The 25,401-nt window shown below is 43.7% G+C and overlaps 1 protein-coding gene across 2 annotated transcripts in view; it reads right to left on the bottom strand.

The window, feature by feature from the left end:
- STAT6 (signal transducer and activator of transcription 6) overlaps window positions 1-15,605 on the bottom strand; it is a 58,689-nt gene extending 43,084 nt beyond the window's left edge. Inside the window, exon 1 of one of the 2 annotated variants that reach the window (XM_083596031.1) lies at window positions 15,317-15,605. Coding sequence is in view for 1 of the 2 variants with exons in the window: in XM_083596030.1 (XP_083452156.1) it covers window positions 3,830-3,835 (6 nt within the window). In the remaining variant the exon portion in view is untranslated. Of the gene's footprint in view, window positions 1-3,829; window positions 3,851-15,316 lie in introns of those variants that run through there. The other variant, XM_083596030.1, reaches the window with a different exon arrangement.
- Window positions 15,606-25,401: the final 9,796 nt, after the last annotated feature.

Below are 25,401 nucleotides of genomic sequence, written 5' to 3'. Positions count from 1 at the left end.
AAACAAACAAACACACACACATGCTGGGAGGCTTCATCCGGGGCAATAAGCCTGGCTAGCCCCATCCTCCGTAGCTACGGCTCTGCTCTCAGAAGCACACATTATTTTAGTTTACGCATATGTCTGAGAATCAGCGTCAGCATCCCAGCTGCGGGAATGGGTAACACATGCTACTCATCAGATCCTGGAAATTTCCTGACAGCACTAAAATCTCTCTTCACTGCCAAAAAAGCCTCCAATGAGCTAGGCCTCAGCCCACTCTTTCCCTACAAAACCAAGAACTGTGACAAAAAAACTGATCACACCACAAAGAATAGAAAGTATTTTCTGCACTTTTTCCTCTATATGTGCGCCAGTTTTCTCTGGTGTGTGAACCCAACACTGCCCTGGAGTTTATCTGCCAATTGCATTAGTTTGGCTGGTTGAAAGTCAGCTTCACTGCTTTGACAACTAATTCTAGAACTATTTTGCTATCATATATGGCAGGGCCAAAAGACATGAGGACCTCCAGGTGGTCATGGACTGCAACTCCCATCATCCCTGACTGTTGACTTTGCTGGCTGGTCTGATCAGAGCTGGAGACCAACAATATCTGGATGGCCTCAAATTCTTCACTCAGTGTAGCCAACATTAGTCTGAGCAGACCAGTTGAAATTAATGGGAGTGACTAAGCTAGGCTCGTTAATTTCAGCGAGTCTTCTCTAAGTAAAACCACTGAAGTGTTCTATTATTCTATTGCTGCAGTTTAGACGCCCAGTTTCCTCCAGTCTGGCTCCTTGTTGACTTCCTAAACCAGGTACCTGCTTCTCTGAAGATTCAGGAACAAGAAATCAGAAGCAGGGTAGAGGAGTTTGGATTTGATATCCCGCTTTATCACTACCCGAAGGAGTCTCAAAGCAGCTAACATTCTCCTTTTCCTTCTTCCCCACAACAAACACTCTGAGAGGTGAGTGAGGCTGAGAGACTTCTGAGAAGTGTGACTAGCCCAAGGTCACCCAGCAGCTGCATGTGGAGGAGCGGGGAAGCGAACCCAGTTCACCAGATTATGAGTCCACTGCTCTTAACCACTACACCACACTGGTTCACCAGGGCCCCCCGGAGCCAGCTGCTGTACCACACTAAGAAGAAATGCAGGGCTCCCCTATCCAGAAATGACCAAGGAGAGTACTGCATCTGAATAATTTGGTCCAGATTTTTCAGTATATATTAGCACTGTATTCTAGGGAATGTTTTTACACTCTTGTGTTTCAGAGTTCTTATTTCATCCTCAGCATTCTGACCTCTTCACCTGAAGTACGGCTGGTCCCTTTGCTGTCTTCCTTCAACTCTGAGTAACACGAGGCAGCTGGGTCTAGCTGTCCTCCAGCTACTAGAAATAATGAATGACTATTAAAAAAATATGTCAGCCTCCCGATGAAGCATCTGAAACAATCAGGATGTACTTCAATGTGTGATTCTGCCTGTAGCGGTTTCAAGCTTTTACAGAAAGTCAAGCCACTGCATTTACTCATTAACTATTACAAGGGAGAGGGTCAGAAACCATCTAATTTAGATAGTTGGGGCAAGACTGCAGTTAAGAGGTACTTAATAAAGAGCCATTTATAGCATACTATTGCAACAGCTATTATCACATGTGCAACAAAATCCACCAGCAAAAAGGCTGGAAATCTTTTTTAATGAAATGAAATAAAATAAAGGTTTATTGACATAAACAAGGAAATCTTGAGACAGGTAGACATAGCTCTCATTTACGCCCAGATTTATAATGGGGCAAATGGGGTGACTGCACCAGGGCCCCTGCCTGTAGGGGGCAGAGGTTCTGAACTGTCACTAAAAAGAAGCAGAAATAAGACTCAAAGCCTACTAGAAAGTTATAAAGGAAAATATGAAGGCACCCTTCTTTTTTCCATACACACAAATATTCATGTATTCAATTTTAAGCAAGCAAACAAAGAAACAACTAGCAGCCCCTCACCACCACCTAAAAGCCCCTTCCCACCATCCCAAGCAGACCAACAGATTGCAAATACTCTAAATCACATTCCCAGGTGCAGGCAGGCCCACAAAAAGAGAAGTAAGTAATTTAAAACAAAGTACAAATGAAAGGTCCTTTCCTTGTCCTTTCCACAGATTTAGAAGTTCAGCATTGGAATCTCTGGAATACAGTTATTTCTGGAAACAAAAGTGCAGACACCCTTCTAAGCAATTTCAAAGAGATAAGGCGGCCTGGCTGTTTCTACGTTTCACTATGTACAGACAGTGTACTGGAAGAAGCAAAGATCGCCAGTGTCAAAGCAATGATTCTTCAACATCAACTTCACTGGACTGGTCGTGTGGTGCAGATGCCTGATGATCGTCTTCCAAAGCAACTCCTCTATTCCGAACTTAAAAACGGAAAGCACAATGCTGGTGGACAACAAAAGAGGTTTAAAGACTGTCTCAAGGCAAATCTAAAAAAAATGTAGTATAAACACTAACAACTTGGAAACACTGGCCAAACGGAGGATTTTGACACAAGTTGAACTTACTAGTATTTATCAAGAAAATCACATGAACAAAAGACCTATTAGAAAAGAATCAACACTACACCTAATACTGTTTTGTGTTGGGCATTGGGGGGGGGGGCAGGGACCAAGCAGTTGGTAGCTGCTTTAGGGAATCCAGGGCATGGATTTTAACTCTCTGAAATTCATTTCATCTGTCCAACACCTCTCAGTGTCACAAACTCTGTCTTTATTGCTTCTTCCAGCAACCAACCCCTCCAACAACAGACTGCATTAAAAAAATAATAAAAGCCCAAATTCAAGCCATACATGTTATCTTCAAAGAGAGGGGAAACCAAGATATGACAAATGCTCACTTGCAGGCTTCCTGTTAATTAGCATAAGTGCAGAATATGTATTTCCCCTCCAGTGCACCCAAACAGTATTTCAGACCTCTCTCTCACATATCCAAGGTACAGAATTTTAGAACAGCCGTTTATGGGTTTTTTCCCCCCTTTATAGGAAAATGCATGATGCCTCTGCAAACATATAGGTTGAGTAGAGGGGCAGCAAGCTTCCAAGCAGGGTGGCAGTACTCGTCTCAAAGCAACATTGATCAAGCTCCCCCAAACCCTTTCTTTTTTAAAATAAAATTTTAACAAATTTAACAGAGAAAAGGGAAAAACCCACACCAGCTCACACTGAGAATACATATAGGTTAAGAAGATGGGGAGCAAGCGTCCCAGTTCCAAACATCAGTCAAGCTCCCCAAAGCCTTTCCTTTCTTCCAAAAGAGTATTTTATAACAAATTAACAAAGGAAGGAACACAGAGAAAACAAAACAATAGTGAAAAGAAAACACACCCACCAGCTCACACTGAGAGAATATAGTAACCATCAATATAGCCACCGTAATTTGAACGTATAAGATATCTAAATGTCCAAATCCACACAGAATGCTTCTATCCACCTTAAACCTCTTAATAATCTTTTCCAGCAAGCACAAAACACACAGATTGTTCCCCTTTTTTGCCCACACTGAAACCACAAAAGCTGCTTCTTTTTCAGCCCCCACTCAGGCACGAAGACATGAATTCTAGCATCTTGACCATAAAAATACATTAATAAAAAATCTACTGTATACCAGGAAGTGCCAGGCTATGTTTAGGGAGTCCCATTCTGCAAATCGCAGAACATCTTCACGAAGAAAGGAAAACAATCACAATGTCATTTGTGACCCTTCTGTAACAGATCTTGCTACTGCACTGAAAAGTGCCAATTTAAACTGTCATGTCCTTTAAGAATCTGAACACTATCAAATGCCAGATGTCATTAAAAAATCATACTTGCATCTCTTTATCTTCCTGCCTCTCCCCCTGACGCCAATGTTACCAACTCCCTTTGGAGGTAGATTGTACTGTATTATAAAGTACTTGCACATAATTTGCTGCCCATCTGATAATACCAGTAACAACAACAAAAAGACTTTAAAACTTTGCAAACACTGAACCAGAGCAGCTGGGGAAAAACATCTCCTTTGCAAAGCAACTAGCAGCCAAAACCTAAACACAATAAATTATGGAAGTAAAATATATTCTACTGAAGCCAACAAGATTTCCAGCCAAGACCTGTGGAAGTGCCAAGTAAAGTTTGATTGGCCATGATTTCAATTTCTGTTCATTTCAGTTGAACCCTAAAAACAAAAGAATGCATTTTTTTGCAGACGGTTGTAGCAAATGTTTGTTAACATAAGAATGTAATTCCGAAGGCAATTGGAGAGGAAGAGAAACGGGATTGCAGAACGACCTCTCCCTCTGCTCTGCGGAAAGACAGGCAACTTTTGGATCCTCCTTGAAATCTTTGCATCTCAACTGATTATTTCAAGAACTCTGTAGTTTCGTACCTGAGCTTTCTTTTTTCCTCTGCCCTCCTAATCCCTTTCCCTTTTGTGTTGAATCTTTTAGATTGCAAATCTGAGGGGTGGGACTGCTTTATCACTGACGTTCAACCATTTTTGGTTGAAGAGTAGGACTGGAATGCTTTAAATAAATACATAAATAAAAATTAATGCAAATATGAAGAACCTGATTTTCATCAGCTTTCCTTTCAGGATAGGTCACCCAGAGCCCTTTCAAGGTTACTATTCAGTGGATTAGCTTTGGGAGGCAGACTACCATTAACACCCTCCCTTTACTTTCCTTGCCAAGCAGGAAAGAGAGTTTTAACTTGCCTTGGTTGCTTGCACAACAGATCCTGTAACATGATTCCATCTCTGACTTGAACCACTGGCATTTGCCTTTTTCTTACTTACTTCCTGCCCGCCCCCCAACCAAAGTGCTAATAATAAAATAAAATAAATCAACCAGCAAATGCTCATTTTTTTCAGCAATGCATTGATATTGCTGGCATGGTAATACCTGCTTAAATTTTGCCGTGGCCATAGGGACACAGACTGTGGAATTGTTATGGGGAATATTACATGGTGTAAGACCACAGAAACAGACCCACTTTCAAATTAAAATATTGTTATGAGTTTGTGGGTACCAGACACCCATAATTCTGGGATTTAGTAAGTGTTGGAGTTTAATCGATGTTTGGGAGTATTAAGATGTTGAATTTAGCAGTGTCAAGACACAAGCCAAACCAGTTTTTCTGTGCTAAGGAAATCACTAGAGACAGACCATCAGCAGAGAACAGGGAGGTGGGACATCAGCAAAGCAAAGATTCTGCGCCAGCCAGCAAATGGGGAGAGCCCCTCCCTGAGCTCTGAGATTGTTAATCAGAAGACAATGCCAGAGGTTTTTTTAGGAGGACATTTTTTGGATTTGAGTTGGCTGTGGTGTGATTGAGGGGAGAAGGTGTCAGTCTGTGAAACACCACAAGCTGGAGAGCAGGTGGGGTGGAGGTCAGAGCACAACGTGGGCTGACAATGCAAATCCAAGGCAGCAGCAACAGGAGAAACAGAACCCTTAGGGAGTGTAATGCTTTGAACTCTTCCATCGTAGGCTCAGGTTTTATATATGTGTAAATAAAGCATACGTCCTAAAGACACCACAGTCTCCGCTGGGACTCATTTCCGGAGGAAACACCCCTTGGAGACTGGGGTGGCATGTAACAATATGAACCACACTGAATTTCTCCTCTATCCCTAAAGGAGATAGAGAAAGTATTCAAAACAGAGAGGTTCAAAAGGAACGGGGCCCGGGGGCCTGGAACTGTAGAGTCCTAAACTTTACTTAAAACGTGCTTGCATATCTTGTCACATGGGAACATCTGTAAAGTCAACATCTTTCTGTGCTGCAAAAGGGTTTATAACAGAGCTTTCCAAACTGTGTGTTGCAACACATTAGTGTGTCAGCTGCAGTGTGTAGGTGTGTCACACAATACAGTTGAACAGCCATGTGTCATGTATGATCTAGTTGAGATTCCTACATGGTTGGAGGTTGGAAAATATACCCATCGGCATCCCTTGAAACTCTACAATTCTATGATTTTATGGTTCTAAACTGGGTTGTTGAATTGAGGTAGGTAGCTGTGTTGGTCTGACGCAGTCGAAATAAAAATAAATGAAAAATGAAAAATTGCCCAGTAGCACCTTATAGACCAACTAAGTTTGTTCTGGCATCTGCATGCACACGAAAGCTTATACCAGAACAAACTTAGTTGGTCTATAAGGTGCTACCTGACAATTTTTTTTCTTTATTATTTTTATTTGGGTTGTTGAATATGAGATTCCTATATCAACACAAGGTTTTTCTTCACACTGGGACTTCCCATTTTTTAAAGTTTTCACTCAGCAATAGATATGTTGAACTTCAGATGCAAAAAGGACACACACCCTCCCACTTTTCATGCTTCTAATGTAAAGTCCAGTACAGTAAATGTGCACCTGCCTCATGCATCTGTCATGAGCCCTGCAGTGCTGTCAGGATCAGGCTCGGGTTGGCAGGCTCTAATGGAGGAGGAGGAGGAGGAGGAGGAGGAAGCATATAGTGCAGAATTGTGGGCACCTGGATTGGAGGAGGGAGAATCGCCCCTTTCCACTCTGACTACAGTTGCTTTGGAAGTTGGAGGTGCCAGCTCTGCTGCATGTGGCGGTGCAGAAAAGCCTCAGTGGAGGCTGAGTTGGCCTTTGATCAGCCAATGAGGAAGCTGCAACTGAACAGGATGAGCAGGAGGGTGGAGCTATGATGCCTAGAACCAGGTGTTGCTTTTGTGGATGGGAGCAGACCCAGCCGCCCCACAGGAGGGCATGCTTGCAATCCCAACATTCTCATAAGGTGAGGGAGTCTTGCAAGCCCAAAACCTTGTAGGTTAAAGCTTAGCAGGAGGAGTGGGGAAGCTTGTTGGGACACCTTTGTTGCTTCTGTCCAGTTCTGAACTTCTTGCCCTAATCCTGATCTGCAACTGCAAAGTGCTGCATCTATCTCTTTCACACTTCCAAGAGCCTCTGTCTGCAAGCGTTGGGAGGGAGCCAGGAAAGCATCTCCCTGACAAAGGAAGTGCACAAATCACCAACTAGGATGTCACTCACACTTCCTCTGTCTAGCACTTCCTCTGACACAACACCCAAAAACCGCTCTATTTCTCTCTCTCAGAACTGCAAGTTTCACTCTCTTCTGCACACCAGTGCTCTCCAGGGTTTCAGTGCTACCTGGAGATGCTGGAGATTGAAGCTGATACTTTTTGCATTCAAGCAGTGATGCAGGCCAGAAATACATGCAGCTATTCAATGCCAGACAGCCACAAAAACACCTGCTGTCCTAGAACTTCTCCAAAGCTGCCGCTCTATATAAATAGTGCAGATCGTCTGAAGCATCCTTGTGATTCTATCAGCTGATAAGCTCTTAGAACAAGGCAAGCATGTAAGAATAGTCCTGCTGGATCAGGCCAGTGGCCCATCTAGTCCAGCATCCTGTCCTACCAGATGCCCATGGGAAGCCCCCAAGCAAAACCTGAGCACAACAGAACTCTCCCCATTTGGGATTCCCAGCAGCACACTGCCTCCCAGTACCTACCAAGAGCCTTATCCTCCACAAAGGGAGGGAGAAAAGCACATTGTCCAGTGAGTTAATGTTCACATTGTACGTCAACTAACTGAGCAAATGGGGAAGACAGCAGCTGAAAGTTATAACCTTATTCAAGAAAGGACATTTTGGTAAACAATGACAGCAAGCTTCTTTGCACCCTACAGACTCGGGACTGCTTTATCCAAGGTCATCCAGAGAATGGAGCACGCTTCCCCAAACCAGGATTTGCCGGCATCATATGAATCACATATATTGTATTAGAGCAAGGTTAAGGTGTACATCTCCAGCCTTTCTTTATACTGTTCTGAGTGGATTGCATACAAGACGTTTCTCATCCAAGCAGTTTACAAGGCTAGATCTGTTTAGCTTCAAAACCATAATCGGGGCTGCCTGCAAAGGAGGTGGTATGCAGACCAAGCTATTTAAAAGGAAGGGCTAGCTCTCAATATTTATTAACGTGGCATAATGATTGGGACACGCAAGTGAAAGGTTGCAGCGTTTCTTCACTTCCCAATAGAAGTGTCCAGGATACTTTAAGCCATGGTGGGGAGAATGTGGCCCTCCATGTGTCATTGGATTTCCATCAGCCCCAGCCAACGTGACTGGTGGCCAGATATGATGTTGGAAGCTGCACTCCAGCAACCCCTGCTATAAACTGTAAAGAGCACAAACAGGGCATTCCACTTTCCTCCACCTCCTTTTCGGGATTTCCTATCTGACATCAGCTCTCCATAGTTACTGAGAATGCTCAATCCTCAGTGAGTTGCTTTTTGGGTGGATTGTCTCCTTAGGTTTTTGTAAAGGCTTTTTTTCTGGAGGGTACATCTATAAATCTTGGGATTCCCCTAAGAAACAGCTACCTCTCTCTTGTTTCTCAGTGACCACATCTTGGCTCCATTCAGGTTGGCACTCACCCTCTGAGTCTGCTATTATAGGGAGTGATGTGTCTTCTGTGTAGGGGAAAACAGGTGATACTGCTCCTATTCAATGTGCAAACTGAGTACCCCACAAGACAGAAATAATATTGCTTTATTCATGAAAATGAATGGTACGAACACACACAAATATTGACCAGCTTTGCTAAGCACACACAGCTACATTAATGATTTATGGCACAAGATTGATAGCTGGGGAAGGACTGGAGAGCAACCAATCTGTTCCAGTTTATTAATGATTCTCTACGACATAAAACAGAGGCAAATTTAACTCAACTGCAAGTAACCACACACCTGAATATTTACCCACCTGTTTAACTTGAGGAAAATATTGTCAGCCTCAGAAGGCTTTCTAACCGAAGTCTACACATGCAGCAGAATCAGGTGGTAAGAATCCTGAAGGGGTAAAGTGAACTGGACCAAAGCCATAGCTGGGGGGGGGGGCGCTAGCTGGGTTTTTGACCCGGGTGAAGCCTGCAGGGGGGTACCATTGAGGCTCCTGGCCTGTGTGTGTACAAAACGCATGCGGGGGTGCCAAACTGGGTCTTTGATGAGGGTGAAATACCGTATTTACTCAAATGTAATGTGCACTTTTTTAGTCAAATATGTCGTGAAAACTAGGGTGCCCATTAGATTCAATGGCACATTAGATTCGTGTAAATACAGTAAAGCCTAGTTTTGCCCCTGGACTGGACTATTTCAAACTACAGGAAGAGGCACACATTTTGGATGATTCTTCACATAAAAACAACCCATTGTAAGATTGCACATCAGGGACAAAAACAGGAGCCTTGTTCACCATTGAGGGGAACACTAAAACATCTCATCCTACAGATGCAGTCCATTCTAGCACCACATAACCTGAGAATATTACAATATTGGGGCAGCATATAACTTTTAAAATTATAGAATGAGAACCACACTAGCAATAGCAACAACTCCACTACCTCACCTGACTAGGCCTCATTCTGAATGGCAGGTTATAGTACTAAAGTAACTGAAGAAGTAAAACAGGAAAGAAAGCAGACTTACCTCCCTGTTACCATGCCTGAGAAGCATCTGCCATGACCTGCAAGGCATGTCAACATGGTCTGCTCCAGATATTCAGGACTGCAACTCCCATCGTCCTCAGCCAGCATGGACAACGGTCAGAAAATATGGGAGCTGTAGTTCAAAATATCTGGAGGGAACTATGTTGGTGAAATGTTTCTGATGAAAATATAGTTATGAAGCAAACCAGCCCTTCCTTTTCCCTTGAAAATGTAATTACAATACCTGCCATGGCAAAGCGAAACACTAACTGATCAAAAAGTGATGAGACAAAGCCAAACTCCATTGGCTGCTGAATTTTTGAGGGCTATCTATCAAATGGGTTTAAAACAAACAAACATTTAATGGTAAAACTTCAATGGTGCCATAAAATCCCCAGGTAGCTGATTAATGAGATCAGTAAATTATTGGGGGGGGGGGAGAGAAATTTTTGGATATTTTCTGCTACAGGTTCAAAAATGATATGGTCGCCCTTGGTGTACTATGGCCATGCATCTCAACTCGGGGAACGGGAGAATGAGGAGAGGCAACATTTGCTGTTTCACCTTGTTAGGAGACCCCTTATTCCTCATAGTTACAATTCTTAGTTTAACAGTCAGTCCCTCTTCCTGGGGAACTCTGGGAATTGTAGCTGTGAGGGAAACGGGTCTCCTCACAATTCTCAGCACCCTTAACAAACTACACTTCCCAGAATTCTTTGGGGAAAGCCATGACTGTATAAGGTTGTGTGATACTGCTTTAAATATATAGTCCCGATGGGACCTCAGGCAGCAAAATTGTGTAGGCCAGTTGTGCCTATCTGGGTAAACTAATAGAATTTTTCAGTATTCACACAAAGGTCATGCAGTACAAGTGGCTCACATCTAAAGTCCTGGAATTTACAATCCAATGCATGTTACATAATATGTGGTGGGGGTAAGATTTAAAATCTCTGCAATCACACCCACGGAAAGCTGTTACAACTTCCTGCCAAAGTTTCCTTCTTGGGGAGGAAGAAAGTTCATACCACCTGCCACCTTTCATCCTATCAGCCATATAAGGTGTGCAGCAGCAAGTGTGTGACTCTTACCTTTGTACAGGAGGGTACAGCCCAGCCATATAAAAGGCAACTTTTTCCACACACATCTCTCTGTCCCCCATCCAGCTAAGCAAGAAGTGTTACTAGAGCTCAAGAAAATGTTCCAGCCAGGCAAAAGCTCTCAAGAAAGGAACAGAGCCGGACCCGTCTGGGCTGTGGTCTGGAAAAGGGAGTGTGACCTAGAGAAAGTTCAAAGGGAGGTCTAGAGCGCAACTCCCAGGCCCTGAGATTTCCTACCTCTGCTCTAAATACACAATGATGCTTTGCTTCACTACAGAAGTCTTTTAATTTGGCATCAAGGAAACACTGTCTATTCAGGAGCATATTTCACTGAGTACGTCACAGCGAGTTCATCCTGACTCAAACATCCTTCTTTCAATTTATTTGAAGTGCAAGATGGTTGTGTCACTGCTTCTGTTATTCTTCAGAATTCATTCAGTGGTTTGGGAAAGGGATCCCTGCCCAGGATCTGTAAATTCATCCCGCTTCAGGTAAACAGATTTTGCAGGTTTTGTTATTGTTTAAAAAGGCCACAGAACCCTGCATGCTCAAAAGCAAAAGTGGGATGTATGAAATATCTGTTCAGTGAACACACAAAGCTAGAGAAGGACAGTCCTGGATAGCATCAGCTATCCTCAGCATCAATGTGAAGATAAAGGCAAAAGACCCCTGGACGGTTAAGTCCAGTCAAAGGCGACTCTGGGGTTGCCACGCTCATCTCGCTTTCTGGCCAAGGAAGCTGGCGTTTGTCCACAGACAGCTTTCCGGGTCATGTGGCCAGCAGGACTAAACCGCTTCTGGCGCATGGAACACCGTGACGGAAACCAGAGCGCATGGAAACACCGTTTACCTTCCAGCCACAGCGGTACCTATTTATCTACTTGCACTGGTGTGCTTTTGAATTGTTAGGTTGGCAGAAACTGGGACTGAGCAAAGGGAGCTCACCTGGCTACACCCCCCTGGCACTGTATAGTGGCATTTACGTCGAAGGGGGCCAAACCATGTAGAAATACACACACTAGATTCCCTCTACACAAGCAAGAAACCAGATTGGCTGTCAGGGGGTGTGGCTAGCAGGGATATTCCAACTTTCCCCTCCCATGTTCACTGAATGGGTGGGGGGGAGATAGTCCATCTGTAATGTTGTTCTTTCAAACCACTTTCAGCTCTCTGAAAAACTATTGTCCATCTCCAGCCTCAAGTCTATACAGTGGTACCTCGGGTTACATACGCTTCAGGTTACATATGCTTCAGGTTACATACTCCGCTAACCCAGAAATAGTACCTCGGGTTGAGAACTTTGCTTCAGGATGAGATATACCGCCTCCAACCGTGGAAATAGAAGGCAGCCACCATGGCTAGCAGCCATCGACGGCCCATTCATGGGCAGTAAGGCTATTACTACATACTGTGCAAGCACATTCCATAGTTTAACTCTGCACAGTGTGAAGAGCTACTTCATTTTGTCTACCCTCAATCTTCCAACACTTAGGTGCTATCCACACTGTACATTTGAAGCACATTCAACACACATTTGAAGCATATGGCTCCCTCCCCCAAAGAATCATGGGAACTGTTGTTTATTAAGGGTGCTGGGAACAGTAGCCCTGCGAGTTGTAAGGTACAGCCTTAAACTGTGGGATTTATTGTCCTAAAAATCCAAGCTTCTTTGAAAGAAGTAAACCACAATCCTGGCAGCATTTTCTCAGACTTTTCCTGGACTTCCTTATGATTTTGGCAAACACAATATGCTGCATCTTACCATTTGCACAATATACCCACCCATATTCTGCTTCCACTGTATTATACCACATGACTTGACACGGATCTTACTCATCTTCTGAGCAACCACCACCCCCTGTCCCCAAAGCTGCAGGCTGTACACATTTTGCTGGTTAGGCAATCTTCCCCAAGGAAACCACATGAATAACGTATTTAAAAGACTTCCCCTTTATTACAGTCTCCACTGCCCCTTAGACCTTAGTACAGTTTGACAGGATGCCTCGTTGGGCAAGAGTATGATCATGATTTCTGATTTTTATGCCACCCTTCAACCAGATTCCCATAGTGCTTCACTACAAGGATAATACTATTATTATGCAAGTACAAACGCCTTAATTTACCAAAAGTCTCAAAATCATAAGCTGTATAAAAACAGTAGGATTAAAACTGTGTCTGAAAAGTTTGAGAAGATACAACAAAGCCTTTGCTTGGCCCCAAAAGGACATTAAAGTAGGTATAGACAGACCTCTCTAGGGAGAAAGGTGTTGAGATCTATCCTTAGCACATGGGGAAGGACATAAATAGGCTGGCTGTCCTTCAACTACCCTCCAGCCCAAGGTGTTAAGTAATAATAATACTTAACACATATGCATTATCTTGCCATGATTCTGGTATTGCATGTGGAGGAGTGGAGCCTGAGATAAAAGCTATGAGACAACAATAAAGATTCATAATCAGATCTCCGGAATCAGGAGTGGGAAATTTTTTCAGTTGGAGGGTCACATTCGCTTCCCTTCTCAGAGGACCACAGGCCAGTAGTGGCCGGGACAATGGCAAAAGTGGGTGGAGAAACAAATATAAATGGTATCTTTGTACAGCTGGCCAGTTTCTACACATATTTGCACCCCTTTCTCTGTTCTTCATCCAGACAAGCAAGAGGCAAAATCTGATTTCAAGGACATGTTCCGGTCATGTAAAAATCTTTGGGGTGCAAAGCAGGGCCAGGGCAGGAATGTGGCTTAAGGAGAGTTGCAATGGTCAGATAGGAGAGGTCTGCAGGGTTGCATTTGGTTCCTGGGCCTAAGGTTCCCAACCCCTGCTTTAAATGTTTGTAAAAAGCAGCCACAGTGGGCATACACACAGACCCTAATCTCAGATTCAGGTTAGGGCCCTGATGCTTTGGAAGTGAGGTGGTAGGGATTAACACTTTCTTTGGTGCTTTCTGCAACTTTACAAAGCCGTTTTACAGGAGATAAACCTGTAATTAGGCAATATGCCAGATGGGCATTTTATGCTAAAATATTTCTTGCTAGTTTGGATACATGAATTGAGAGCTTTATGCTGCCATTATGGTGCACCAAAATGAACTGTTGTTAGAACTGAGCATTATTGTATTAATTACTAAACTTGACTATTCTAGGAGTTTGGTCAATTATTTGTTCCTGTAATAAACCTTATTGCTATGAAACATTGTTAGGAGCAACACTACTGTGAACGTAGTGGTTCCTAACCAGGAGGCGTCACACCCACACAGACTGGGTCCTGTATTCATCGGGTTGAATTCTGTGCTCAGCTTATCACTGTGGTATCTGTATCTCTTGTGTTGACTTGCCTTCTACAAAACAAATCAAAACTGAACTCAGGGGGAGAAATGAGATAGATTTTGTATATATATTCCATTTAGGCGGCCCCTGGTTCATGAATGCATCTGATGAATTACACTTTGCATTTTTAAAATTCCTGCTTTTAACAGTCTTTTATGGGCAATTCTAAAGTTTTTTTATTTTGTGTAAACCTCTGAGAAGTTTTGTACGTTACAAACCAATAGTATATAATTCTTGTAAAAGGAAAGAAAATGGAACGCTCCCTAGGCCACAGAGGCACAGGCCCCAGAGATATATTTTAAGCCTGGGAGGCAACACACGCTCTTTCTCGCACTGTGTGTGTATGTGTGTGTGGCTTCTCGGTGCAACATCCTGCTAACAAGTTTTCTGGAATTCCCCAACATAAATTTGCACATATGCTGCAAGCACATGCACCAGGACACACTTTCAAAGCACGTTTGTGAGCTGGGATTTGAATCTATTAGCAGTGACCTTTTTAGGAATAATGTTTTATTGGGTTTTATAAACAAAGATCATAGGAATAATAAATGATACAAATAAATAAATAGACCAAGTCTTCTCATGTGATTTGTAAATCACAAAAATAGCATAATAAATGTGCAGCAATATCTACAACATAAGGTTCATCATTAGAGGTCAATGTCTAAGTTCTTGGTTTCTGAAATGGTTTAAACAAAAACAATGGGGGAACAGGATAGAACAGTTAACAGATAACATTCAACATCACATAGCTAAATGCCTAATCAGGAGCTCTTGTGGTTGTGCTTAGATTAAGTGTGAATAATGTCGTTTTTATTTTACTTTACCAATGAAATAATATAAAGTGTTGGCATATTGAAAAACGGGAGGGGGAGCGTTCAAAGAGAAGAAAATATTTTCTGCTTGAATTTAAATTTAGACTAACCGGATTGAGCCAAATGCTGGTGGGGATGGGCTGCTCGTTTTCTGGAATACTGGCAATATGTTACGAAATTAAACTGGAGTAAAGTCACCCTTCTTGATCTGTCCACGTGTCAACTGTAGTTTATTTGTTAATAGCAGTGGCCCTTTTTAAAAAAGGCAGGGCGGCGAATTACAAATCTGGAACGAGACCCAAGCGAGCCTGGCACTGGCAGCTCCCAAACTTATTTACTTGGAGTAAGACCCGCTGAACCCAGCATGGGCTCGGAAGCGTGCGCAGGATCGCCCCTCGTTTCTAAGGCGCCTTTTTCCCGGGCACCTTTTGACGCGGACGGCTCCCCGGCGCCCCGCAGCCTCTTTTCCGCCCGCCCGCCCGCCCGCTAGGCAGCCACCTGGGCGCACCTGCGCGCGTCTCCTCGGCCCCTCGCCCCGCTCCGCCGCCGCCCCGGACCCGGCCGCCCCCCGCCCCGCGGCGCCTCCAAGTCTTGCCCACCTGCTTGAAGCCACCGGGGTCCCTCGCTCGCTCGCTCGCTGCGCTCCTCGCCCGCCTCCAAAGAGTCGCCTGCCTCGAGCCCTCGAGTTCTTAAATCCACCTGCTTTTAATCCCAACTTTCGATCTTCGAAGGGAGGCGACGCCGCCGATCCCAGAAGCTGGGGGTGGATTTCCTACTTCGGACGCGGCGCTTTGGGGCGGGGCGCGATCTGGCGGGCGTCAGAGCCCGGAATCGCAAAGCGAAAGGAGAGCGAGCGGGCGAGAGAGCGAGAAGCAGCCCGTGATCCAGGAAGCGGGCCGGGCCGGGGCGTCGGCGGGGCCTCCTCTCCGCCCGCGCGTGGCCCCCTTTCCTGGCAAATGTCCGGAAGCCCGCCAGGCGAGCGCTTCCCAAATCGCTTTGGCTGGCGCGCCGGAGAATCCCCGCGCCCCGGGTCGGGCTGAAGCTTATTGTTGGTGTGGCTTTTGCATTTTCTGCTGCGCTACTTAAAGTCGCCTCCAGACCCTCGTGGCAAAAGATGATGGCTAAACTTAGGAATGACTGTTAACAGATGGAAAATATTTCTATTAAAAATATTTCTTCCCTGTTCAGGGAAGTTTTTAATATTTAACGCTGTATTGTTTTTAACACTTGATTGGGAGCCGCCCAGAGTGGCTGGGGAAACTCAGCCAGATGGGCGGGGTATAAATAATAAATTATTATTATTATTATTATTATTATTATTATTATTAGATGACTCGTCCTTTATATGCAGATCCAAAGTGGCGCTTTAAAGTCCCTGTTTGTGCATGAAAGCAGGTTCTCCCTGAAGGAAAGAGGCTGCGTTGAGTAAGAGCAATGGCTTCATGACACCCAAAGGGGTCTTTTGGCTCTGGATGGGTTTGGAAGAAGGAACGGGATAAAATGGCCGCACATTGTAAGGGGGGTTCGGAGGTCTAAACTGAAACTCAGAGTAGCCCTGATGGTATCCCTGTTATCAGTTATCTCACAGTATATGGTCACTGTTTGTATTTGCAGCTGTTTAAGTTTATTTTAAACTGATTGCATGGATTTGTCATGACCTTTGGCTAGTATAATAAATTTATTAATGATTACAGTGCTTTTAACATAGCAAAGATGGGGCGTGTGAAGATCTGCATGAGGAACAAGGGGCTAATAAAGATCTACATCGGGATCTGCTGCCCCTGCGGATCCTGCCACCTGAGGAGGTCGCCTCACCTTGCCTCATGAGAGGCCAGCCCTGCTAGCCCCTTCCTGCCAAAGGAGCCCAGGGGGGCAAACACACCGAGAACAATCTCATCAAAACATTTTAAAAGCCTTTCGGAATGCCGAGGAACCTTCTGGAATGCTGGGGACAGAATTGTTGCTACTTTTCGCCACTTCCCTTTTTGTGCGCTCCAAGCGTTCACTTAGAGCCTCCCCTTGGGAAAAGGAAAAGGGGGTGGGATGCAATTGCCGGGCGGGTCTGGTTCAGGACCCTGGCGGGCCAGATCTGGCACACGGACCGTAGTTTGAGCCCGCCTGCCCTAGACTCGCAAGTAGCAGGGACTGAACTTTTTAATGGTAGCACCACAACTGAGGAATTCCTGCTCCTAATTATTATTATTTCTTTGTACCCCAACCATCTGGCTGGGCTTCCCAGCCACTCTGGGCAGCTCCCAAACGAATATTAAAACATAATAACAGCATTAAACATTAAAAACTTCCCTAAACAGGGCTGCCTTCAGATCTCTTTTAAAAATAAGATAGTTGCTTATTGCCTTGACAGCGTTCCAAGGGAGATCAATGTGGCAATGAGGGTCCATTTAACCATTATTCTAACAGCCCTTTAATGGATGGTTTTACTGTTGTTTAAATTGCCTCCTTTTTTCTTTTCTTTTTTGCTGCTGCTAATTACAGTGGTACCTTGGGTTACAAACACCTCGGGTTACAAACACTTTGGGTTACAGACTCCGCTAACCCGGAAGTGGTACCTCGGGTTAAGAACTTTACCTCAGGATGAGAACAGAAATTGCGCCGTGGCGGTGTGGCGGCAGCGGAAGGCCCCATTAGCTAAAGTGGTACCTCAGGTTAAGAACGGACCTCCGGAACAAATTAAGTTCGTAACCAGAGGTACCACTGTAATTGTGTACAATGAAGTGTAATTGTTTCTTATTATTGCAAATTTTGACTGTTATAAACTTTGTGTATTAAAAAAACACACAAAACACCAGTAATCAATGAAGCACAGAACTTCCCTGAAAACATTGTTAAAACTCTTTTGAGGGGGGGGGAGTTGAGGCCTCCATTTATAAAGAAAAAACATTGTTATATAAACCAAAAACCCCGAAGCAAACCTGCAAAAACTGCAACATCGCACAATAACCTACACCACAATGTTGCCTTGAAGTTTCACTAAGCAGAGGGAAATTTCTTGTTGTATTTCACAACTACTCATCCGGTTTCAAATTCATAACATATTTACTTGCTTCCATGCTATCATTTGGGGCCCCCAATTTTGTATTTAAGGGGGCTTATGTGTACAGTGGGAAGGGGTGAGGCAGGGATGGGTGGTGAAAACTTGATGCAAAACAGCCAAAAGTTAAATAGAGACCCTTCTGTGCTATTCTGGATACTGTATCTAAAAGAAGCTGAATGTTGAAAGATTTAGCATAGATAAAATAAAGTACTTCTTCAGTGCAGAGTTAATCACTGCCACAGGAGAATCAGACAAATTCATGGAGGATAAGGCTGTCAATGGCTGTGTTCTCCCTCCAATATCGGAGGCAGTGTGCCTCTGAATACCAGATGCTGGGAACTGCAGATTGGCCACTGTGAGAACAAGATGCTGGACTAGATGGGCTACTAGCCTGATCCAGGAGGCTCACCTTATATTCTTATTTATTTGTATTAAATACTATACGGTATACAATAGACTACTTAAAAAATAAGTGTCTATGAATGTGTCTTATGGCAATGTCTTTGCAGCCGTTGGCCAGAAAAGGGGTAAGTAGGTGCTGGGTTGTTATAATTTTCTCATAATTTGGGTAGAATATGGCCTTCACATACCTAACCTCCTTTATCTTTTCAGGCATTAGGGACTGGCTTTTTTTAAAATATAAAGCTGAACATTCAGAGAAGAGGCACAGAATATCCATGAATGGCACAGCCCAATTTGGGCTTCACAAACCAAGTGAGAATTACATGATTTATTATATCATTGTTTTTTTTAACAATATTGGGGAGGGATGAGAGCCTAGGTCAAAAGCTTTGCTGTGGGAGGTGCCCCAAATCCTGGAGAGCAGCCATGGGACAGAATAAGTGGCAATACTGGATTACATGAAGTGGTCTGACTCAGAATAAGGCAGCTTCAAAAATAAGTCATGCCAGACCACTCTGATTTCTTTTTTTGATGGAATTACAAACTTGGTGGATCAGGGAAATGCTGTGGACATAGTCTATCTTGATTTCATGATACTGATGCACCAAACACTCAGGCAGAGCCATGTCCCATATTTTTCCAAAAAACCCCTTTCATAGTAAACGCCAAAGTTTCCAGTGTTGGCCAAGCATGCTGCTACAGGTGATAAGTGCCACTGGAGAACTGTGTTACAAAATTCGAGAAGTACAAATTTTGGAGAATGGTTGGATTTGATTTGTGAATGGTTTTGCAAACTGTTAATTAGGTAAGCTTGCCTTTAAATGCAGACTGAATCAAATTTCTACCCCATCCCTATCCCTGATCCAGTCCAACTCTGAGTGACAGTGACTCTCCAGATCCGAGACAGAAGTACTTTCTCGTCTTTGCTCCCTGAGCCTTTTGAATGGGCATGTCGTGGGGCTGAAGCTGCTCACCAAGGCAGACTCAAAGTTGCCTTTTAAAATATAATTTATTAATGTAAATGATAAGAATCAAGAAAAAAACAGAAACACAATACAGTGGTACCTCGGGTTACATACGCTTCAGGTTACATACGCTTCAGGTTACGCACTCCGCTAACCCAGAAATAATGTTTCAGGTTAAGAACTTTGCTTCAGGATAAGAACAGAAATTGTGCTCCAGCAGCAGCAGGAGGCCCCATTAGCTAAAGTGGTGCTTCAGGTTAAGAACAGTTTCAGGTTAAGTACAGACCTCCGGAATGAGTTAAGTACTTAACCCGAGGTACCACTGTATACATGTTGAAAAATAACCACCTCCAAAGTCAACAAGATCAAATACTGCAACTGCACTCAAACAAATGAAAGAAATATATATATATATATATATCCTGTTTTTCTTCAGATCATGGACCAGAGAACACTTGTGTAACTGCTAAACATTCCTTAAACCCACAACATTGTACAAGAAATTGAGGAACCATCTTAAATGTACCATTCTAAACCTCAGGCAAGTTGTTAGTTTCAATAAATCAACTTGTATGCCTACTTGTATTCATTAATCAGTACTTTGAAACAATTATCTTTCATCTCCAACTTTGTGCACCCAATATTCTTGCTGAAACTAGTACATTAAATATTGTTTCAGTCTGTATTTGAATTTAAAAATTTAGAGGAAAAATGTTAGTTTATAATTGCTCTTTTTAACATGGGCTGAGTATAAAAAAGATATCAAAATAAAATTGATATCTCTTTGCCACACTCAACATAATCTAAATATATAAGGGCTAACAAAATTATATGGATGTTTTGCCAGTCATTAAACTGGAGTAGCCAATGTGGTACCTTCCAGATGTTATGAACTGACTGTTACCTGTCTTGGGAGGCCTTCAAGGGTAAAGTTAAACTATCCGAGAGTTATAGTGCCTGTTGTGGCTGTAGAGACCAATACAGGAGAGACGTGTTTTGTTACAGCTGGGGCAGATGAAGGTGTCCAGCTGAGCAGATGCATGTGTACCATGGTGTTTTCTCTGTCTGCACTCCTCCCAGCTGTCTTTCCTCCTCTGGTCATTGCAGTGGATACAAGACCTGATTGTCTCCAGGTGCTGCAGTTGTCTGCAAGGGATTCCCACACGGGGTTCATGTTGCCAGCCTTCATGTCATGTTTGCAGACACCTTTGATATACAAAATTGATCTGCCAACAGACCTGGTGCCTGAAACCAGCTCCATGCAGAGAACATCCTTGTGAATTCTGCCATTTTCCATTCTGTGGGTGTGACCAAGCCAGTGTGGACATCCCTGAGACAGGAGTGCGAACAAGCTAGGAATGTGGGCTTGGGACAGCACATCTGCCATGTGATGCCCAAAGTCTTCCTGAGGCATCGTTCCTGGCAGGCGTTATTAACACAATTTTAATAGAACAAAACAATCCCTTCCTCATCTCATAGAGAAGATAAGGGGAGTCTAAAGTACAATGTAAAAACAAAAACAAAGTAAAAACATTAATCTGTCAGTTTTTAAACGTTTTATTATGTTTTTATATATGTTGGAAGCTGCCCAGAGTGGTTGGGGCAACCCAGTGAGATGTGTGGGGTATAAATAGTAAAATTACCATTACGGAATGGGACGTCCCTATTTTCATCAGAGAAATGTTGGCGAGTATGCCACCATCCTTCTCCAAATCACTCCCCCTCAAAACGTATTCAGAATGCCTGTCAGGATTCTATATATGTGTTTACATGTAAACAGCGAATTAATTAATTAATGCAAAGTATGGATGATCATGATCCCTGTGTGATGCAACGTGGGCTATAAAGGCTTTTCTTCTTGCTCAACAACTGCTGTCTGGGATTGCTGGAGCTGACAATTAAGTTCAATTAAGGACAGTGAAGGTCCCTGAGTTCATCACTTTTTGTTCAATCTGTTTTTTGAACAGTTGCTGGCAAGCAGTAGAATTCACCCTATAGACATCTCTGTAATCCTCAGTGCCTCACGCCTATACCCTCAGGATGTTCAATGCAAGGACTGCGTCTTAGGATGCTAACGATCAGGGGTGGGTCTTCTCATAAGGCTAGACTACAACTCCCATCTTTACTGGCCATTGGCTACACAGGCTGGGATGATGGGCTATGGTACCACACCTATCTGGACAGGAGAGCTGTCAGAATGCCTGTGAATTATTGTTTGTGTATCTGTGGCCAGGGAGAGGTGGAAAATATTGTCCACTTCATTATGTATTTTCTTGTATAATTCTCCTGGGGTAGATTTCTCAAAGGAATTCCCCAGATAGTTTCCTTTTAAGCAGTGAGGAGAAAATTGGTTATTTGTTGATGAATGGGGATAAATACACTGCCTGTAAGGTTTCTAGGTTCACCTTTGCAGCTCAGCAAAGGCAGGATTTCTTTGCACAAAATGGAGTGCTGATTTAATTTGGCACTGTTGCACTGGAGTCACATTCCCATAGATAACTTAGGATTTAGAGCAGTTTATCTTTGGGCGTCATAGGACTGTCGGTATTTTGTGGGAGTGATTCAAGTGCACACTGGGAAAATTAGGTTTGAGCCAAACAGACAGAGCTGGAAGAGGGAAGACACAATTCAGACCTCCTACACTTCAGAGCATCACAGAGCTGGAGCAGAGGCAGATTTAGGGAGGCGCAACCGGTTTGGTTGCCCTGGGTGCAGAGCCTCGGAGGCAACTATGAGGTAGACTGGAAGGCAAGAGACAGAGGGGCACCAAATTTTGGCATCACACAGAGCGCTGATGAAATGTGAGATCCCATCATGGTCCGCCACTGGCCATAGAACTCGTCCACACTTCCCCTTGTCCTGTGCCTAGAAAGCATAGGTCTGGGTCCATGCAGTTTCCCCTGTCCTGCTCCTTTCCCGGGGGAAACCTGAACTTTGGTGCTAAATGGGAGCAAATGTTACTCTGGGGAAAAATTGCTGTGCTCCAACTGAGTGCTAAAAAGTGATTTTCCCTGGGGAAAGCAGATGATCCCAGAGACATAAGGCATGCAGGCTCAATCTGCACGATACATATAAAGCAGTCTCAAAAATAAGGAGGAGGCTGCAAAGAACCACATCGAAAGCAATGTTTTTTATACACTTCCAGATGACACGTGATTTCTATTCACCACCCCATGCTACGCCCCTGCTAATTTTCCTATTCGTTACATGTTTTCCAATATCCTCTTTTATCTGTCTACAAAACAATGCAAGATCAATCACAATTGCCATGCTTAGCCGATTCTCATTTCAAGCATACAATGGCCACCAGAGATTCTAAGAGATTATCTTTTTCAGTGTTCCAGAACGATCATTCACTACCTAAAAACAGCTAGTTCTGTACTGTAAAAGGTGGGCAGACACAGGCCTTTTTGGTTTAGGTAGGTCATAGACTCTAAAGAAAATGGAAATTATACTGTTTTATGACATTATTATTATTATTTCCATCAGCTAGAGTGTGAGTTGCGGATAGAATTCAGTGCGCTCCCATGGCTGTAGAAGTGGAGCTGAGAATTGTCTTGTATCTGGCTATCTTTCCTATTATAGTTCTGAGATGACAGATGTTAGCAGTCACCAACTATTGTTTTTTAACCACTTTCATTCTTTTGATGTTTTCTGCATCTGCAGATCAAATGTATATTCTTCTGTGCTGATTTTAGTTTTGTGTTAACACTATTCAGTTGGCATGTGTCCTGCTTGGAAGTCACTAACATTGCCTAGGCGAGGTTTCCGGTTTCCAGTAATCCTCTCCCTTCAGCACAGTTTCCAGGAAACCCCTTATGTTAAATGAAAAATGGAAGAATAGCACTCGAGGTGATTGCTCAAGCTCATTGTGGCTTTGTGTGGGGATGCGCAGGAATGGAGGGGGGTGAAGTGTGAGTGTGGAGTAAGAGAAAGTAGCAGGGGCAGGGCAGGGGAGCGAGAAGAGCCCTGCAATGCAAAAACTGCAAACTCACATTCTCATTGCAAAATCTAGAGAAAGAAAAACAAGCCCTCACTGTGCCTGTCACTGTGGATTTTCAATAACGTGGGTCTGATGCACATTTTACACCTGATTCTGCTGCAGATACCACCTCTTCATTTAGCTGCACATGCCATTTTTTTCACATATTTGTTTACCATCCCCATTGAAATTGGAAGGGCAGCTGCTGCAGGTAATAATTTTGCATAAGATTCATCGTTCATAACATGCAGGGCTGCCGGTCCCAGGCAAAGAATTCTGGCCAGGAGAGGGAACGACTCAAGGGCACATCCACAAAGGCCACCTTCCTGAATTCCTCATTCAGTGTTTTGTTGCTAAGCTTGGGAACACAGGTATCCACACATACCCTGCACAATGAGTGATGGTGTGAAGTGGGTATTGCTGATCATCAAGTTCTGTAGTCAGAGATCTCCATCTGCTGTTAAGCTGCAGTGACAGAGCCGAAACTGTATGAAGTTTGGGTGAGGATGAGATAAAGGAGTAGCAAAGGAATACACCAGATCTTCTGCCCAAACATTGTGCATTTATTTTTTAATTATTCTATTTATTTCTGAAAGGTCTTTCCCCCTATCTAAAATATAAATCAGGCAGGTTTTCTTCTGAGGGGCATAATTTGTCTGCACTCACAGTAAACAGATACCCGTGTGCTTGCCCAGCCCACAATGGATCTCATGTTTCTGGGAGTCGGGGAGAGTGTGGAATTCTTGACTTAGGTGAGGGGACAACAACACACATTACATCCCATCAAGCCCCACCCACTAATGTGGATGAGGAACAGCATTTAATTGAAGGCACTCTTGAGACTTCCGGGTCAGCGCCATCGGCAATGGCGGATTTCCTCTGACTCAGAGGAACCTGCTCCGCAAAAATCGGGTCTTGCCGCCGCAGCGAAGGCGGAGACCCTTTAAAAATCCCAGGCGGAAGAAGCCTGGGAACGTGGGATTCGGCTGACACCAGGAGCGCCCCCCCCTACCCACAGGGAAACCCCTTTTCGGGGCTTCCGAAGTGACGCGGGGTGAGTGGCGCGGTGTTTCGAATCGACTGCTATTTTTGCGGAGTGAAGCCGCACAGCTGTTGCCAGAGAGCGCTGACTTCTTTCTGTGGACATTTGGATTTCAAACAACAACCCGTGAGTTGTACGGAAATTGGATTCTTGAAATATTTTTAAATTTGGCACCGATCGGGGAAGGTCAAAACAGGAAGTCCGCCTCCCCTTTCTGTAAATAATCTAAAGCAAAGAACCTGTCAACTAAGGTCGTGGAGAGGTTTTTTTTTTTTTTTTGGTAAAGGACTTTAATTCTACTGATTGAGACTATCAGAAAATTTTCTTGGAAGCAGGGGAGCCTGCAGGGGAAGAATAAAATTTGGGATTTGATGCGCCACCCCCACCCCCGGACCCGGGAGTGGTCCGTGAGAGCCCGCTGATGAGGAAAAGAATAATTTGACAGCTGTCAAGTTAGCTGTCAAGATACAAAAAGAGGACTTTGTTTCTATTGTCTACATTTGCTACAAGTTTGTATTTTAAATGAAGGAAGGACTGTTACAATTTAACGTGTGGGACCTTTGGGTCTGTGCTGAGAGGAGTGAAAAGAAACTTAAATTCCCCTAGAGGGAGTTTTGGGATATTGCATCAAGGACCAGCTGAGAAGTTGTTTTTCGACCCTGGACTGTTTAAGAATGGCTGTCGGGAAGGAAATTCAGTTTGAATTGAATAAGACATTCTTTCTCTTGGGAAAGTTGCAAGGTCAGATAAATGTTTTGACTACAAATGTTACAACTTTGGGAACAAGAGTGAGTACTAATAATGAACTTGATAAGAACTCGGCACAGGAATTTTATTCAACTGAACAAACAGGGAAATTAGAGAAGGAGAACTATGTTGTCTCCGAAGCGAAGAAAGGGGGAGCCGTAACCCTGCAGATGCAAAAGGCGAGCTACAACTTGAAGCCTGACACGAGGGTAACAAGGAGAAATAAATCTTGGAAGATGGAAGCCCGGCCTGAATTGGAAAGTGAAAAATGGAGGGATCCCCTTATGTGGAGACAGGATGATCTTTGGATTACAAATCTGATCCAGGTAGAAGCTGGAACTTTGGGGACCGTTGGATCTGAAAGGAGAATGAAACAAGATTTGGAATATTTTATAGGCCCTATTTTCAATTATGGAGGTTTGGCTGGAAGGAATGTGGATGCTGTTGGGTTGGAGCTTCCCCGAGATTTGGCTTTTAATACTAAAAATTAT

Source organism: Podarcis filfolensis (assembly GCF_964270895.1).
Source record: "Podarcis filfolensis genome assembly, chromosome: 2".
Taxonomy (NCBI): domain Eukaryota; kingdom Metazoa; phylum Chordata; class Lepidosauria; order Squamata; family Lacertidae; genus Podarcis; species Podarcis filfolensis.
The sequence above is the reverse complement of the archived record's forward strand: the minus strand, read 5'-3'. Positions and strand labels throughout refer to the sequence as shown.